We start from the raw sequence: 19,336 nt of genomic DNA on the forward strand, positions 1-19,336 counted from the left end.
TGGTGGACACTGTAACCCTTCTTATAATGTATGCATGTTCAGTGTGCAGCCCTGTTGGTTTAATATATAAATATATCTGGGAGTCCAGACCAACTTCACGGTTTTGCACCCCTCCCTGCCTCACTACAGGGCACTATTTAACCTGGCTTTGCAGAGAGCCCCAGGAGGAAGGATTCTGTGGATTTAAAGGGACACTATAGTCACCTGAACAACTTTAGCTTTGGAAGCTAAAGCTGAAGCAGTTTTGGTGTTAAATCCCTTTGTTTATGAACCCTAGTCACACCTCCCTGCATGTGACTTGCACAGCCTTCCATAAACACTTCCTGTAAAGAGAGCCCTATTTAGGCTTTCTTTATTGCAAGTTCTGTTTAATTAAGATTTTCTTATGCCCTGCTATGTTAATAGCTTGCTAGACCCTGCAAGAGCCTCCTGTATGTGATTAAAGTTCAATTTAGAGATTGAGATACAATTATTTAAGGTAAATTACATCTGTTTGAAAGTGAAACCAGTTTTTTTTTCATGCAGGCTCTGTCAATCATAGCCAGGGGAGGTGTGGCTAGGGCTGCATAAACAGAAACAAAGTGATTTAACTCCTAAATGGCAGTGAATTGAGCAGTGACATTGCAGGGGAATGATCTATACACTAAAACTGCTTTATTTAGCTAAAGTAATTTAGGTGACTATAGTGTTCCTTTAAGCTTACTTCACATAATACATCTGGCCCAACATCCTTTGGAAATTGACTCACAATGCATTGTGAGATATACTTTGTCTTTTCCTACACTGAACCCCTGTATCATATGTTTTACTGTGAAGTTGCAATCACATACTAAATGCCAGTGGCAAATGTGTGAGATCTAGCGAATATTTCTACAAAATCCTTTAGAAATAAATACTTGATCTGTCACTCACATAGACAATGCCAAAAAAATACTCCGTTCATGTATGAAAGCCAAATGGACATATGGTTGTTATCCAAACAATTACGCAGAGATGCCAACCAGGAGAGATGTTTGGATCTTGTAATAATGTTAAATGATTTTCACTTAGGAAGTACTTGGGAAATAGTGACTATAATGTGGTATCATTTCAGATTAACTAAAAAAAAAAATGTATATATTGGCTGTACAAAAATACTAGATTTAATTTAAAAAGACTAATTTCAATAGGATAAGAGCATATTTACAACAATATTGACTGGCAGGAAATATTCACTGGCAAAAGCATAGAGGATACATAAAAGGTCTTTAAACACATTTCTCAATACATCTAAATGGGAAACAAATATAAAAAAAGGAAATTAAAACTAATGTGACTTAGTACAAGGGTCAGTCATATGATAAAATATAAGAAGAGGGGCATTCAAAACTTTTAAATTAGAGAGGTCGATCCTATTCCATAACAAATATAAGCATTTGTAACTTTCCACACTCCTCTGTTTGTTTGATTTTATGATACAGCATTACCTGCCGTAGAAACAAATGTGCATGTTGTAAACTCAGCATGTTTATCGCATTAAAAAATACCTGCAGATACTATTGATTTCTGATTAGTAAATATATAATATGTGATCAATCGATGCAAAAGCTAAGAGGGAGTCTAATAGGAAGCCCACAAAATCCAAAGTTGCAAGTGGCCTCCACTCGATAACATTAAACACTGGTCAAAGGCAAAAAAAAAAAAGAGATATTATCTGCTTGTAATACTCTTTAAATGCATTTTTAGAGTGTAATTGCCAGAGTACTGACAGAAAGTATGAATATTTTCAACTGCTCATATCCATTTTAGAGCTGCCAGTATGCCCTACGTGCTTGTATTGTTTTCATACAATTATGCCTCTCAGGTGGTGGCTGCCATTCGACCATTGGGACTCTACCAAAACAACGCACCTGAGGTGTATAAATGCACGTACATAATGGAAGCCCTGTCAAGCTTTATTGCTCTAACAGTACACACCCTGTTGTGCATTATTCCTCGTTTATGAAGTGGGCAGGGAAGAATGAGCAGCCTGATTGGCTGAGAGCCTTCACGCTGGGAGCATTCCATTTTTCGGAAAGAAACATTTAGAAAAAAAAAAGAGAAGTAATTCCAGTTTTTCAGTATTCTGAAAAATGTCAAAATCAATCGTTATTAGGCTATATTAAAATTCTAATTCTATACATGGTATGTGTGTTTATATATCTATGTATACATCGATAGATAGATAGAAAGATGATAGAGAGAGAGAGTGAGACAGACAGACAGACAGACAGACAGACAGACAGACAGATAGATGATGCGTAACTTTGAGATGCGTGTTAAGGGAAAATAAGGTCATTAGGAGGTTGTATAGACATTATATAATAATAGAATATATGTGAAATGGTTTATGAATTCCTTTAGGACCTTATTTGCCCTAATACATGTTTCTGTTATATCTATCTTTTACATTACATGATAATTTTAAACAAGTGTTCAGGGTAGGGTTAGTGAGCCAGCAATCTCAATTGTAACAGGGTCTCCGAAGTTTCATCTTACCACATGGGTGTCAAAGGAAAGAGGATAACCCATCACGCAGGGCTTTGGACTATGCTACGCTAATAGTATAAAAAGAATACCAGAGTACTGCTGGTCCTTAAAATAGCCAGGCTTAACGCAGTGCCTATAGTCGGCGAAATGAGCAAAGTTTGGGAATTTAGAAATACACAAGAGCTTAATTCAAGGTCTAGGAGTACAGAGATCAGGGTAGTTAAATAAGCTGAGTTGGTATACCAGAAAAACACACTGAACAAATTGGGAATCAGGAACAAAACCACAACAGGTGAAAGAAACAGAGCTCTGTGAAGACTTATATAGTCTGGTGCCAACAGCCAGGCCTATGGTCATTCCTACGTGCCCAGAATGTGCCTGGGTATCAGCGGTGGAATGACGCAGAGCTGGTTGCGTCCAATAATTGAAACTGAGACATTTTGCTACAACAGGACGCAAGGTAACGGCATTCTGCATCAGAATTGACACCAGTGTGATGGAGGTTGGAGCTTAGAGTGTCAAAACTGATGTGAATATGATGAAACATTGACAATATAAATTATGTTTTAATTTATATTCAACAAAGTCCCAATCATGCTTTTTGTGATATATATATATATTTATATTTGGTCGGGGTCAAAGGCCAAGGCATACAACAAAGTTTGAGCTAAACAAGTAGTAGCAAGTCGGTTGTGCTGTGCAGAAACCAACAAATAGGTAGTCCTGAACATAGAGGCCCACCTATTGAAAGAGTATAATGAGGTATAGATTGGTGGGGTTCCAAATCATCGGCAGAATGTCAGGAGGAAGCTGGGATGGGGGTAGATATAGGCTGTCGAAATAACTCCAGGTATACTGCCTTTACACACACACGTATACAGTATAAACATATCTATAAATGGGCACATCATATTTTAAAACGTCTGGTTTACTATTAGGTACCGTCTCTCTCTCTCTCTCTCTCTCTCTCTCTCTCTCTCTCTCTCTATATATATATATATATTTAGCAAATCTTCAAACTTTCATGACATTTTATATCTATATAATTAGACTGAGAATTGGTAAATATGTTTTGCTCTTAAAAAAGAACTTGTGGAGAGATCATGTGGTCCTTTGATTAAATAATTGGGTTCGGCACTTTCTTAATTTAATAACACTTTGATACTGGACGTTTTCCAGATATATATATAAATCATAAACTATTGGATTAATTGAGATCTGCTCAATGTACACTATTGCCAGATTAAATAATGCAAGCCACAACATCACTCTATAACAATTTTTCTGAGACTTTGCATTTTTTTTGTCCCCAAAATGAAGGGCTCAGTGGTTTATGAAAAATGACAGTAATTAAGTTTATTTACTATAAATAAGGTTGTCTCCTCTCCTGTATTCTGCCAGATGACTGAAAAATCAATGTCAATACACTACACCAGTGTTTCTTAAAGGGACACTATACAGTTTAATGTAGTTGTTTTAGTGTGCATAGTATGCCCCTGTAGGCCTTTTAATGTAAACACTGCCTTTTCAGAGAAAGGGTGAACTTGAGCTCCACTTATGGCCTCACCATTCCTCTAATTCCTTTTCAGCTCTTTGGTAACGTTCCAGTTAGTCCAGAAATACATTAGTTCGTCATTGGAAAATTCTGAATGTTTTGGACCTCACAGGGATCCGCAGTGGCTATTGTACAGATTTTGGTCGCACCTGGGTACAGTTAATCCTCCTAACAGTTTGGCCAACTCTCAGAGAAAATCAGTGCTCTGGAGCACAGTTACTGATAATTAGACTGTGTCAGATACAGTATAGCATCCACCCAAATCACAGCCAGGAAACTAAATCTCAAACTTTTTGTATATATGCCCAACTTACATCTGCACTGTCGTGTCATCTAAACATATTCATATGACAAAGGAATTATGGAATTATCTCCAAAACAATAATCCTTATTAAAGATCTTAAATGAAAACCAAAGATAGTCTTGCCATTCTTAGTATAAAGTCCATTTACATTCAATCGCTACTGTTTTTCGAAGATACAGTGAAAACACAGATATGTTATAATAATTGTGAAAGATACATATTTGTACAGAGCAATAATGTTCTTAAAACTCAACCTTGGGGCTGGAAGGAAGTATGGTGAAGATAGACAAGCTAAATCCTTTCTGTTACCTCTGCAAACAGGTTGCCAAAGGATATCAAGACACCAATATATACAATTAATGCAAATAAGATGGGTACAAACACATACACTGAAATACGAGGAGAGAACGAACATCAACTGGTTATTAATACGCCAAAAAGTAACTTAAGTATATCAATAAATATAATCCTGCAGTTATTTTTTCTAATTTTTTAAGTCCAATAGTCTACTTTGCCTTCCCATGAAGGGTTCAATGGTTTGCAGTAAAATATTGAGCTGTTGGAATAGAATACTGTACAATGTACAAAATAACATTTAGTTAATGCTTTATTTATGAGTTTGGTGGATTGGGGTTATTTACTAAGCCTGATATTGTAGAGAATGGAATAGTTGAAGTTGGATATTATTTTTTTTCCATGTTTCAATTTTCTCGTTTTCTTTTCAGTGGATAACCTTAAAGAGGAACACTTACTTATCTGGAAGTTAGAATGAAAATCAAATGACATCGTAATTCAGTTCAGTCAAGGCACAGCCAGAGCACACAATGCAAATTAGGAGAAGACATGGAAACATTTCATTTCTCCTCTTCTCGGTCTGATTTCTATAACAATGATTGAAAGGGAGCAAAGGTGGAGGTGTCTAGATGAAGGGTAAAGAGCTGTTGATGTCTACCTTTAATTTAAAATTTCACACCTCATAAACACATATTTGTTAAATATACAGGATAAGTGAACATCATGTCAAAAATACTGAGAAGTAACAGTTCCACTTTAAGATTAAATTATTTCTGGCATTGTACATATTCTTAATTCTGCAGCTGTCCTTCTGACGAGCATCCCTTACATTGGAAGCTTTGTTTGTTTGGACAGATATGGAGAATCCAATCTCAAAGATACTTCCCATTTATTTTTATTCACATTACCTTTGTTCTGATTATTCTCCAATGCCCCATCCTGCTGCTTTCCTACAACGAAAAAGGAATGACAAACACAACACATGAAAACAGACAAGACAGAGTGAGCACAACATACACATATAAACAAACATATAAACAATGGGAAGCCAGATATACATCCATCCCCTAAAGCAACATTAAACATGAACGTGTGGAGGTTTAGTAGTGGTTTAGTGGGCATTAAATGTTAAAATCTATTGACAAAAAAAGAAATCTATAAAAATTCTTAATTTACCTGCAGAATTTTTGTGACTTCTTTTCTGAAATATTTTTCTTATGGTTGTTTAGACTTTAAAAAGGCCTAAATCCCCTATGGCTGTATGGTAAATAAATTGCACTTTAGTACTAATATCTTATCCTGTTTGCTTAACAGTGAGATAGTAGAGATCAATACATTTGCTGGTGTGGATCTGCCTTTATATGGTCTGCTGTGGTCCTCCTGTGCCCTGTTGGCACGATTTAGTAGACAAAGCCCAGTATGCAGTGATAGGTTTAACAAAATCCAAAGTGACTTAGCAATACGCATGAGGCAAAGGTAGGGTCAGACTAGCAAATGGTCAGGACAGGCAGCACAGGTTCATAAACGGAGGTCTGGAGAACATATTCGCAACTCCCAACGAAGGACCTCTAGCCCCTGAAGGAGCACCTTGCACTACAAAATACGTGTGAGGTGTCAGCCGATCAGTGAGACCCAGCGCCTTGCAGGAAAAGGAGTGATGCCCATTGTGGGAGTGTGCCTTGAAAAGCGGGGGGCTGATGCTTGTTGATAATAATCTGTAAGGTTATGATGTCGTATCCGGCACTCTGTCATTAGTACACTATGTGTGACATCGGTACTGCATGAGACAGAGATCTCAACTCCACATTTGGGATAAACCCTCCACCCTTCCTGCTCTTCACCGCCAGTAGTGACAGGTAAGGCAAGATAAGGTACAGTTAGGGTGTTTGGTTTTATTTAAATGAAAATTGAGGTCTAAAAAGAACAACATTGGGCCAGACCAAACATACCTGCATCAGACCACCCAGATGAATGTTCCACCACAGGCTACAGAGGTATATGGCACCCGTGGAAGAAACATGTTGTTTTACATGCATTATCAGTTTGTTTCTTCTTATTTTAAAGAACTAGACCGAAATCCAGTATTTCATACTATATCAGACATAACGGGATGCAAAATTAAGCTTGTTCTCAATTGAGGATTTTTAAAGTGTTACTGTTACCTGTTGGCTTATTATGATGGCTTACACTCTGGTTGTCACCATTGTTCTAGTCTCCTCGTTTGCTAGCCATGAAACACGGATTCTGAATAATAATAATCTGCTCTTCGGTGATAGGTATTTCTAGCAAACCATCCCTCTCAAACAACTCAAGAGATAAGTACAAGCGTTTTAAGTGGAAAACCACTATTTGTATAAAAGTAATCTCAACATCGTCAAGCTTGAATGCCAAAACTATACACTAATATGAAACAGCCCAGGCAACTGGTGATAAATAGGGGTTCAATTAGGAGAACAATTAGAATGTAAAGAGAGTGAAACCAACTTGCAGCAGTTTTGAGTTGAAGAAAAAGATTATTCATGAATGGGCTGGTTTGAACATAATGACCATTCAGGAAAACATGGACAATTAAACAATGCGAGCCATTTAGGGTGTAACTTTAATTATCAAACAATGTGTATACACTGTGCAGGCAGAATTGCTACAAAACGTATACCTTTTATAATAAACCTATACAAAGATAAGTTCCTCACCTCACCTGTCAAAAAATGTTGACCTAAAAAACTATGCCCACAGAGGATAAGACAAATAAAGGATAATAGGAGGCCTATTGTTGCATGATAATGTGTCAGGTAGCGCTGTAGTAAGCAGTGGAGACTGGTCCACAAGGGCAAGCAGGGTGGCACAACCACCCTCGCACACAGCTTTTGCTGAACTAAGAACACCTAATCTAAGCTTGTTAAAATGTAGGCATCTGTATATGGACCTCCCAGATGTGCTTATTCTAACAGAATCCCATCACTCATTGGCTGAAGACTTTCAGATTCTCAACATTCTAAAAGACATACCTGCATATTGCCGTTCCTTCTAGAGCTGGGTAACAGCCCCAAGTGGTGGAGTAAGCCTTCTTTAAAGTGTTCCTTTACCAAATACATATATCTGTATGTTTATGGTGTTCAACAGTCTCTCATTGGGTCAATGATTGGCATGAGGGTAAAAGGACAGAGCCCAACAAGTCTGAAGGCAGAGTTATATCACACATGCAAAGTCAAAGACCCTTAGTTTTTCAACCTCACCAGTCCCAACTAGTAATGAGGGCCAATAAAAAATAATAGATTGGGTAACATTACAGGACTCTGAAAAGTATTCACCCCTTCTTAAAGAGGCAGAGACATTGTTCTCTATGTCCAGGAACTATACCTCCCATGAAGCTCTGAAAAAATAATAGTCGTAAATCTTCTCATAGATCATTAGGGTTTATGTACGACCTCAGTAGTCCGTTAGGACTTTCCATCTCACAATTCTATTTCATTTAGAAAAGTAACTTAAGTTAAGAATATGTATATAATACGTGTGCTTTAAAAAACACAATTACACGTTGGGAAACGGAACATTTTCAGCTGTACTGCTAGTTTTTACATAAGCAAAATCCTAGCAACACTCCCCAGGAACTTTGTCCAGCATCAAAGAACAGAAATTACCTTTTGTATAGTTGACCTGCAGCATAAAGAACATTTTATATCATACAAAAGAGCGAGAATTCCTTTTTATATTGGATTAGACTTGTATAAAATGTTTTAGCACATATTCGTTTAATTATATAATACATTTATAGTATTTTCATATGTCCTCACTACCTGTTCTTTACCAGCTTTGCCTTCGGATTTGTATCACATTTTCAGGATTATTCTCTAAAGTGAGAATTTCAAAGTGAATTTCAAACTTAAAGGGACACTCCAGTGCCAGAAAAACAATCAGTTTTCCTGGCACTGCAGGTCCCCTCTCCCTCCCACCTCCCATCCCCAGTTGCTGAAGGGATGAAAACCCCTTCAGTCACTTACCTGAGACCCCAGTCGATGTCCCTCGGCGGTGGTTTTCGACTGATCCCGCCCACCGGCCGGGGAGACCTAATGCTGCGCACGCGCATTAGAGCTCTCCATGGAAAGCATTGAATATGCTTTTCAATGCTTTCCTATGGGTACCCTGCGTCCTGGGTACCCTGTGTCCATGAATCTGCAATTTGCCCTTCTGTGTGATCCTTTTGTCTGATGGATTGTGGGTAATTAGCTTAGTGACTGAAATGGAACTTTGTTTAAGCTCCACCCATTGCCAAAATATGCCAAAGATTAGTCCTAAAACTAAGCTGAATTCTTAAAAATAAAAACAAGGAGAAATGATGGGAGAAAAAAAAAGATTAATTCAAAAGTAGAACCTGCAAAGTGACAGAGCCGTTGATACATTTGAAGAATGCCATACATGCTGTAAGTATTATGAATTTCAAGTTAAAAATTTATTATTTGCATATATTTGAATTGTACCAGCTATCTAAAGTGCACAAATGTTTTCAGATATATAAAATAGAATTAAACAGCCTTTAGTGATAATAGTAGAAAGTATTATGACTTTATTGTTATTCAGAATTTGATTTAATATGTATCTGAATTGGCAAGTAATCTGTAACTCAAAGGTTTACAGCCTTGTGCCCTTATAGACTTGCTAGTAGCTCAAATTAAAATATGCCTGTTTAGCAATTCCCTCAACTGGTGAGGTTCCTCCTGTGAGTGGCATACAAAGGAGGAACCTCAACAGTTGAGAAGGCCGTAATGTGTAATTAAAGGAACACTTTGGTCACCATAACAACTTCAGCTAAATAAAGTTGTTATGGTGCCTGTAGGTCCCCAGGCATTTTCTTACTTTAATGGGTTAAAACGTTCTCGAACGTACGTGCCGTTTTTATGAATGGGTAGCTAATGATTGACTTGGCCAATCAGCGAGGATCCTGCCTGGGGCCCTGAGATCGCCGCTGGAGGCAGCCTTTGAGGTTAAACCGTTTAAGGATCTCATTTTATTTCTGCTTTTATAATTTTTATAGTTCTTTTATTCAACAAGTCAAGTTTTATGAAAATCAGCCATTATAGAGACACATAATGTCAAAATGGACTTTTTTTTTTTTTTTTTTTATCTATTTAATTTATCCATTTATTTGATAACAGAAGTATGCAAAATCATCAACTGCTGTATCCTCCGTATGCAAGGAAGCTTTATGATCTAAACTGAATTTCATAATCATTTATAGTATGTGCCGATTAGCGCAAATTTATTTATATCTCACTAATGAGTCTGGAGGCAGCTTCTGACGAAGTGAAACTTGGTTAACTAAATGCGCGTAGGGCAATTGCTTTCAGACTTTCACTGAATTCCGGGTTGTGAGGAGGAACGCACACCAGGGGGAGTGAAAGGCACGCCGGGATTTGGGTGAAAGACTGTATCTGCTGTATTGGATCACAGCGGAGGTGTCCCATGTGTGTATGTCAACTTCAACACAGAGTGGAAGAAAATATACCATCATCACCTAGGGCCTGAGTTCCCCAGTATGCGATCATGAAGAAATCACTTTGTGATTGGTTTTAACCCTTTTTTTCTAATACATTTGTTATATTTACAGAGAGCACTGTGGTTATCTTTTTGTATTTGTAGATAAACGGCTGTATTCAACTGTCCCCTCGTATCATATGTATGTGTAGTTCTAGGTATTTCTTTGCATTTCATTTTGAAGATTATTGATGGATAAAAGTACTTGGCTAAGTGTATTCAATGCCATTGATCAGTACTAGAATATTAAGCAATATTGGTTTTCAGCAGAGCCGAAGTGTTTGTACACTTACGGTATCAGCCTTATCAACTAAATTGCTACATTCTCTGTCTGCTCTGCTTTATTTGATCTAATTTATTGCAACCATCTCCTATGTGTGCTTTCTCACATAATCCCAGTGTGATAATTTAGAAGATATTCAATCAGTTTTATTCTTTTATGTAGATTGAGTTGTTTTTTTTTTTACTTGTAGTTCTATATTGTATTTCTTGTTTCTTTTGGATATAACTAATTATCTCTTCTAAGACTATTATTGGGAGACATGAAACAATTCTATGCTTACGTGTATTTGTACTATAAGTGTATGAAGTTGGGAGTACTTGAATAAACTCTGCAGAGGGTATCGTTGGAAGTTGGAAGTGATTAGACCAGGCTTAAATTTACTTTTTTCATCTCTACAAGTTCCAAATGCCAAACGTATTGTCAAATTTAGATGGAGATTTAAAATTACTGAATACAGATGGAGATCATTCTCAATTTACTACTCAAAAGCCATACCATCTTGCATCCACTTGGTTAGGTTGACTCATTTTACTAGTCAACAGTTTTATATTACAGAGCAACAATGGAACGTATAGTACTAAGAAGGTCATGTGGACAAGAACATTTCAATGATGAATCCAACCAAGACAAACTAGCCCACAGTAAGACCCACTTGGGTCTTCATGGGTTTATGCAGCAAATCACTCACTCAGTGATATGAGTATAATCATGTAACGTGCTGTAGTGGTTATGGTGGCAGAGGTGCCCTGGTACCTCCTCATGTGAGTAGTCGAGCAATTCAGTAACATTTTGACTTCTAATTTGGGGTCTGGTTACTGCTGCTACCCACCTCCTCTCCTTCAGGAGAGTTTCCATTAGCTCTCCTGAGCTAAGCCCTGCCGTGCGGGACCAGCTCTTTGGCTGAGAGTGTCAGCTGATTGCTCTAAGCCAATGAGCTGAGCCGTCTTCCACCAAGCTTAGCTCATACAGATTGCTATCAGAGAGGCAGCGGAAGAGGATGCTAGGTATGAGGTAAAACCATTACTAACCTACTCACTACTTACTTTGGGGAGGGGGGGAGGACACCGTAGCTACTACCATACTCTAAAGTGATTAGAGTGCTGCCTGCTCTGCATAAATGCTTAGTGTTGTTTTGCATATGTACCCCACTTTACACTGTCAGCATGTCAGACAGCCATTAGGCTACTGACATGCCCAGACTACATTCAGCATCAGCCGCTATCAGAGATGTCATTTTTAAATCCAGTGTGACATTAATCTTCTCTCATTGCTACCGCAGGAAAAGAAAAGCGGACATTGCTTCGTAAGCAGAAGTGCACTTTTACAATAACCCATTGGCACTTGAAACGTTAGGTATCCAAAGAGCTGCGCTATTCGGCCTAAATTGCTAGTGGTTCGTAGGATAACAGGTGGGAACAAATATTCTTATTACAGTTAAAAGAAAATAGACTCAACAGAGCAGGGAGAACACGTCCGTTCAGGTGAATTCAGGTTCATTAAACTCTACTTTCAGCTACAAGTTTAACAGTTTAACAGACTCCAAAATCATCAGCTTTGGTTGAGCAGGCAAAGCTGGGGGTGTGAGTTGGGTGTATGCTCGTACAAAAAAATAAATATTTAAGTGTTTATAGAAAAAAAATGCATAGGCAATAAGATGACAGGTTTATAGGAGAGCCACCCTGAATATCACACAGGTTACCTTTCTTGTCCTTCTTTTCCTCCTCCTCTCCACCAGCTCCAAGCAAGGTGAAAATGATCCCGGTTTGTGAATTTATGCCAACTGCTGTCACTACCATTCTGCCAGATCCCTCCATGACATGGGTACCTGACAACAAAAAATATAACCACGCATTATAGATGTCAACAATAATGCTGGCGCAAAGTCCTGTCAATTTAATCTATATCTTAGATTATTTAATATTTTTTTTTATTATTTAATTTTATATATATATATATATATATATATATATATATATATATATATATATATATATATATTGCTTCCAATGGTACTCAGCACACACACTTTCAAAATTCAAAGAATGCCGGGTGCATTACAGCCATAGCCAAAAGACTTATAAAATATAATGAAAAAGGCTTGCACTCACTGTCTGTTTAGTAGTAAAATAATTCTTCTTTATTCCAACATCTTTAAAACATAGTTGCTGTCATCAACGTTTCAGCCACTGCTTGTGGCTTTCATCAGGATCAATTCAGCATCAATTTTTTGTGCTGAATTGATCCTGATGAAAGCCACAAGCAGTGGCTGAAACGTTGATGACAGCAACTATGTTTTAAAGATGTTGGAATAAAGAATAATTATTTTACTACTATAACAGACCGTGAGTGCAAGCCTTTTTCATTATATTTTATATATATATATATATATATATATATATATATATTGATATGCTTTATACATAAGCATTCTTTATAATATTTTAATATTTAAAAAAAAAATCATTTTAAATGTTCATCCAGAAAAGATCAATCTGTGAATTCGAATACTTTGCTGTCACTGCTCTCTTCCACTACACAAGTACATCTCAAACCAGCCCGTAGGAGTAACAAGTGGTCCAGTTTTTATGTATGAGTGGGTGTCCTACTTTAAGTGAATGAGTTTATTCTACGGTATCATATGAAGGCTACGAGTAATCACCAGAGAGAAGCATCGGGTCCTTATCTGCAGCCTTGCGCACGTGGTCGGATTCTCCTGTCAGCGAGCTTTCATCAATTTTTAGATCGTTTCCCTGGATCAAAACTCCATCTGCGGGCAGCAGGTCGCCTGGGGATCAGACAATAAAGAAACAAATTGATTAGGATGTTCTCTTAATTATTAGCCATTATTTCTTAAAATATGCGAAGGTTCTACACAGATATAACCTTAACAAGCAACTAAACTGCTGTTACCTTGAATTTTTAAACTTTGTCTGTTTGACCCCACTATTCAGCTATGGCCTGATCTCCATATTAAACCTCTCTTCTCTGGGTTATGTTGAAGTGGTGATACATTTAACTCACAATTCCTCATTCATCTCCAGCCCCTTCTACATAGAACCACTCATTTTATGTAATTATTCCATCCTGTTTTTTTAAGATAGTCCCTTCCACTTTTAATGAGAACAATACCCTACCATAGGCCTTAATTTTATCATTGTGAAAAACTTTTACAATTATTTAACCCTTCAGTGACCAGACCGTTTTTCTATATTTTCTTACCGTTAAGAACCAGTGCTGTTATTACATTTCTGCAGTGTTTGTGTTTAGCTGTAATTTTCCTGTTACTCATTTCCTGTATCCACGCATATAATATACAGTTTTTCTCGCCATTAAATGGTCTTTATAAAGATACCATTATTTTCATCATATCACATAATTTACTATAAAATTTTTTTTAAATATGATTAAAGCTTTTTCTTACTTTGACCCCCAAAATCTGTTACACATCTACAACAGCCAAAAACCACCCGTGCTAAATAGTTTCAAAATTTTGTCCTGAGTTTAGAAATACACAATGTTAACATGTTCTTAGCTTTTTTTGCAAGTGTTAGGGATATAAGTAGAAGTAGGACGTTGCTATTTCAAAATATATATTTTAGAAATTTATCAGTAGTGACATTGTAACACTGTTTTCTGTCATAAATCTCTGAATCACACCTCACATGTACATATTATTTTAAAGTAGACAACTACTAGGGTATTCAATATGGGGTATGTCCAGTCTTTTCAAGTAGCCACATAGTCACAAACACTGGCCAAAGTTAGCATTTATATTTGTTTGTGTGTTAAAAATGCAAAAAAACAATTATGAATGATAACTTTTGCAATACCTTGGGTTGTCTTCTTTTGCAAATGATATGCCATCATAGGGCTAATTCTCATTCCTGGGCTACCATACGCTCTCAAAGGCAACATAACCAATCAGGCAAATTTCAATGTTAAAAACCGGAAAATCAAGCCTTATATGTGACCCTGTAACTTTCAAAAACACAAAAACAAAGTACTGTTATACTCGGGGGACTTCGCTAAAAACAAATATTAGTGTTTCAAAACAGTAACTTTCACTGACAATATCATCACTGATATATGTTTTACTGTTTTGAAACACTAATATTTGTATTCAGCGAAGTCTCCAGAGTAAAACAGTGCCCCCCATTTACAGGTTTTAGGGTGTCATGGAAAGTTAAAGGGTTAAATACAGTGCTAGCAACATTTAATTCTCTGGACTTTCGGCCTGGGTTGTCAGGTAGGTCCCTCAAATTGCAATCAATAACATTACTTAATTATGTAAAAATATTACATAAATACGCACAGGGAACACTTCAGGGATTCTTTGCGATGTCCTGTACTGTGCTAGACAGATTCTTAATGCAGCTGTACTTACTATATTTGGCTATTAAGCCTGCACAAATGTATATTTTTACACTCTAGTGGCATTTTAGACATTTCCAGAAATCACAACATCAGGTTCTTTCCATAATTAGTGTTTTGACCATTCTTATTGATTAGTTATTGTTACGACAAAATGGTATTTCTGCCACCATGCTAATATTTTTGACCCACTCAAAAATATTGGAAAATGATGGATACCATATAATCTTTGAACCTTTTTATCTAGAATATTTAAGTTAAAAAATAATCACATGTCCAAGGTGGGGGAGAATCCCTTCCCATCCATAAGATGCTGAATAACACAGGCATAATACCACTACGGGAACTGATAGACAACAGCCAACCGTCCGCAATGCAAATCTTCCACTACACACAAATTAAACATTTCTACCAAACCCTATCGCACAGAGAAGCCCTATAAAGGGACCTGACATGGTTTGAGGCACTCTGTGACCAATGGACCAACCTAGCCAAGTCCACATCCCTCATTTACCAACACCTCCTTATAGGTCACCTCCTTATAGGTCACCTGGAGAACGGCGGGGGCGGGGGCCAGGTGGGGGCGTGGCCCGTGAGGGGTGCCCCTCTCCCCCCCCTCCACCCACGCCCCAGGGCGGGTGATACCGCATGCACGGAACACCACGTATCCGAATCTCCCATGGGCAGGACGAGGGTGCTCCTCGAGATCCCCCCCTCTTTTTTTTCCCCCTCTCCTTTCTTATCTTCCCTCTCTCTTCCCCATTCCCTCCTGTTTTTGTGTTCTCCTTTCTACACCACTTGCTCTCTTTCCCTGCCCCCACGCAAGAGTCTGACCTCACTGACCGTGCACACTAGTTTCAACAACAGTCAAATGGGAGGGTATGGCAGGCTTGGGCCTCAGGTGCTATACGGATGCTCCGCTAACTCGCTACTGCCCACTATTATAGACTAAACCAACATATTATACCGTCCGCACGACAAAACAGGACCCGCGCGAGGTGTGCATGGCCAAAGGCAATAAGACCCAATGGAAACCCACTATTTATCAATATTATATGGGACGACGAGTCCCCTCTATGAATTAAACCTTCAGGTTAGCTATACCACAGACGTTATAATGGCCCCTATCCGCCTAGAAGATACTCCTAGGCTATATGCAACCATTATGATGACAGGCGAATCTTGACCGTGTACTACACAGTCACTACCTGGCTCACCCAGTCCCAGAGGTGACACACTCACCCCTTAATGTACGACCATAAGTTGCAGATGTTTGCATATTTAATACATGTAACATAACGAAGTTACCGACACTGATACTGTACTACCTTCTAATTGTTAATATTGTTTAGGTTTTCATTTCTTTATAATCATATGGCTGTTTCCGATTTTGCGAGACCTGCGTGACTCCTATTTTGCTATCCTATCGCACTGTTGTACATTTTCAATGACACAAATAAAAGCCATTTGAACTAAAAAAAAAAAAAAAATCACATAAAGGAAAATTCCATAATTTTATTTTTCAAGTATCCATGAACAGCAACCTGTACATATGAATACTATATTGCTCTATGATCGTTGATAAACATTTCAAATACATGTTGTTTTAAACTACTCGGTAGTAAAGTGCTCAGTACCTAAAATTAAAACAAAAAACAAAAAAATAGCACAACATATACACAGCTGTAATACTTTACTGATTAACATTACAATTTCACTTCAATGAAAATGATTTTTCTCACCATATTTTATTTGGGCGATGTCTCCCGCAACGAGCTCAGCCACGGGAATCTGTATGACTTGTCCGTTTCGTATGACAGAGAATCTCTGCTCTTGTTCAATGCGACTCTGTAGCCCCCGAAACTGTTTCTCTTTACTCCAATCATTAAAGGCTGTTACCCACACCACACAAATGACAGATAGTAATATGGCCGCCCCTTCGATCCACCCGGCCTCCGACTCCCCTTCATCGTGACCACCAGTTTCCACATTTCCACAATCTAAAAACATGGAGTAGAAAAGAACACATAAAAAATATTTTATATCAGTATATCAGTTAGTATAGACTGTTTTTTTATTTTTATTTTTTCACATGAGAATTATATTAATGGGATTTTTTTAATTTAAAAATACACTCAAAGACAAGGTATTGAGAGACAGCACATGCGCTGTTGCTGCTATGGCAGCTCCCTAGCCGATGCAGCTAGTGTGTTCAGACAACGGAATGTTAGCAACTAAACCAGCTCTGTTTGATGTCCCCAAACAAGGCAAATCAAAGTAGAGCTAAAGAGGAGCACGGATGGACCAGAGGTGGGTGTTACATAAGTGTAACACTGACCTCACTAAGGAAGACGCAGTGGGGGAGCAAAGGGCAAAGTACGGCATGACAGTTTACCTTACATACATACACTGCAATGCTGTCATAGAATATAGGCCCCGATTTAATATTATTGTCTAAGCTTTTTTTTTTTTTTATCATTCTATATTTTTGGATAAAGGTTTAAAATGATTGCGTCAACAAAATAAAATTTTAAAAAACTATTATATATAAAAAAAGTATACTAATAAATAAAAAAAAATTATATTTTTTACAATATTAAATCTTTTTAAAAATGTATCCAAAACTGTTAAATCATTTGCAAAGCTTACCTAATAATATTAAGCCGAAGCCATATCGGATTAATTACCCCTGTCACATATTATCATCAACGCACTTGTTTCTCCAAAGTAAAACCTGTGATGAAAGTTATAAGCTCACAAGGGCGCCGATGTATTTATTTTTTGTGAACTTAGTGATATGGACCTCAACATCGCGAGATTAACAATAAAATCATGCTTTAGGCCCAGTTTTATTTCAATGGTGTTCAATGGTGTTGCCAGCAGTAAAAAGGTTTGCGAAATTTGGTTTTTTTTCCACGCAATTCCAGCCGAATGTTGATGTCAAGAAGCAAGAAGCATAGTGTGCTGTTTCCCAGCCATCAAATTGGCCATTAAAATTATAATAAATTCATATAGCTACTGTTTGCCGGCTTGAAGAGATAAGCTGACAAAAAGCAAAAGATAGAATGGCTGTAAATAGACTAGCCTGCTAGGCTTACATTCATTTTTGTAAAGCGTCTCTGTCATGGCTTGTTTTTCTTTCAGTTTTCTTTCCCTTTGTCCTTTGAATCTAAATGCTTACTCTCCCTCTATTGCCACTTGCCTTTTTTTTTTAAATATTTTTTTCCCTTTGTGCTAGATATTACTACATGAGGGCCCCTATTTTGTTCTCCTCAATTTGCCCTTCTGTGGAATTCTGTTGACAGAGTTGACCGATGGATTGTGGGTAAACTTTGCTTAAGCTTTACCCATTGCCCAGATTTGCCCAAACACACTTGTTAGATTGACAAAAGAGGCCTTAAACGTGGAGCTGGTAGAGTTGCATCCAAGCCCTGTCAGTCAAAGAGCTGGATATTTCTCTTTTAGATTTGCATACAAACACGTACAATAAATGAGTTTATGTACATCATTAGTGATGACAAAACATACGCTCTCTGGCCCTGTGCCCTTCTCAGGGGGTCGCTGTGGTTGAAAAATGCCCTGATGATGGCTATTTTATTTTACTAATGGGGTGAGATTGGCTGTGCATTTACCAGCACCTAACGCTCTAAGCTGGATAAGTAGGGTGTCGAGATTTGTCTAAATGCACAGTAAAGGCATTTTAAACATTCATGTAACATGCCATATGTAGCCCCCTTTAAGGTTACAGCGATAGAATCGCCATAAATCACAGTAGCGGTTATTTTTCAGGTTCACATCTTGCTAGAATGTGGAATGTTCTAAAGTTTGTTAGTTGGAACTAAGGTGTTAATAAATGCCATTATTCAGTGAATGTGCCATTCATTACGCTTTCCTTCCCCATCCCAAGAATCATGGAGCAGCTAAGGGTAACCAGCATCCACCACAAACTAGCCAGCCATCCACATTTCAAAGGGTCAGTCATCAGTAAACAAGTCATGGTTTGCCTTCTAGATGCTTCATAGTGTAACTCCTATCACTCCAATCACTCCACTGCCCTGAATGCTGGCATCCCCTAACTCTAAACCTTGAAAGCCATGACGCGTAAGTGTGTTAAAACCTAAAGATAGCCATATCCTTGCTTAAATCTAACCTTAGCCTAACCTCCACCATAAGAGTACCATAACCTCCCCGCGCCACCTAGCCTTGTCCTAAGCTCCTCTAATTAAAACCTCTGCCAAACGCTAATGTTACCATAGTGGCAGTGTTAGAAATGGCACAACAGTAAGATAAGCTCCTAAAACATATCACACAACCACATAACCCCCAATATGCAGGATGGAAGTAGGGTGGTATGGAGGGGGGGAGAGGGGGCGTGAAGCTTCACTGACAGATGCGTTACCCACAATGCATCCCTCACTGACAAATGTGTTACCCACAATGCATGCACCGCAGACATACAGAACCTTCTTATTAGCTATCTGCTATTCTC

The 19,336-nt window shown here is 37.9% G+C and overlaps 1 protein-coding gene across 5 annotated transcripts in view; it reads right to left on the reverse strand.

Annotated features, from left to right (window-relative positions):
- ATP2B3 (ATPase plasma membrane Ca2+ transporting 3) overlaps positions 1 to 19,336 on the reverse strand; it is a 123,942-nt gene that overhangs the window by 57,400 nt on the left and 47,206 nt on the right. For 3 of the 5 annotated variants that reach the window (XM_063432715.1, XM_063432720.1, XM_063432718.1), the window contains exons 3-6: positions 16,590 to 16,847; positions 13,136 to 13,261; positions 12,176 to 12,301; positions 5,570 to 5,611 (exon numbers count right to left, since the gene is read on the reverse strand). In XM_063432715.1, coding sequence (XP_063288785.1) covers positions 5,570 to 5,611; positions 12,176 to 12,301; positions 13,136 to 13,261; positions 16,590 to 16,847 — 552 coding nt within the window. The remainder of the gene's footprint in view (positions 1 to 5,569; positions 5,612 to 12,175; positions 12,302 to 13,135; positions 13,262 to 16,589; positions 16,848 to 19,336) is intronic. The other 2 variants (XM_063432717.1, XM_063432719.1) reach the window with 1 other exon arrangement.

The sequence above is a fragment of the Pelobates fuscus genome, chromosome 9 (assembly GCF_036172605.1).
Source record: "Pelobates fuscus isolate aPelFus1 chromosome 9, aPelFus1.pri, whole genome shotgun sequence".
NCBI lineage: Eukaryota > Metazoa > Chordata > Amphibia > Anura > Pelobatidae > Pelobates > Pelobates fuscus.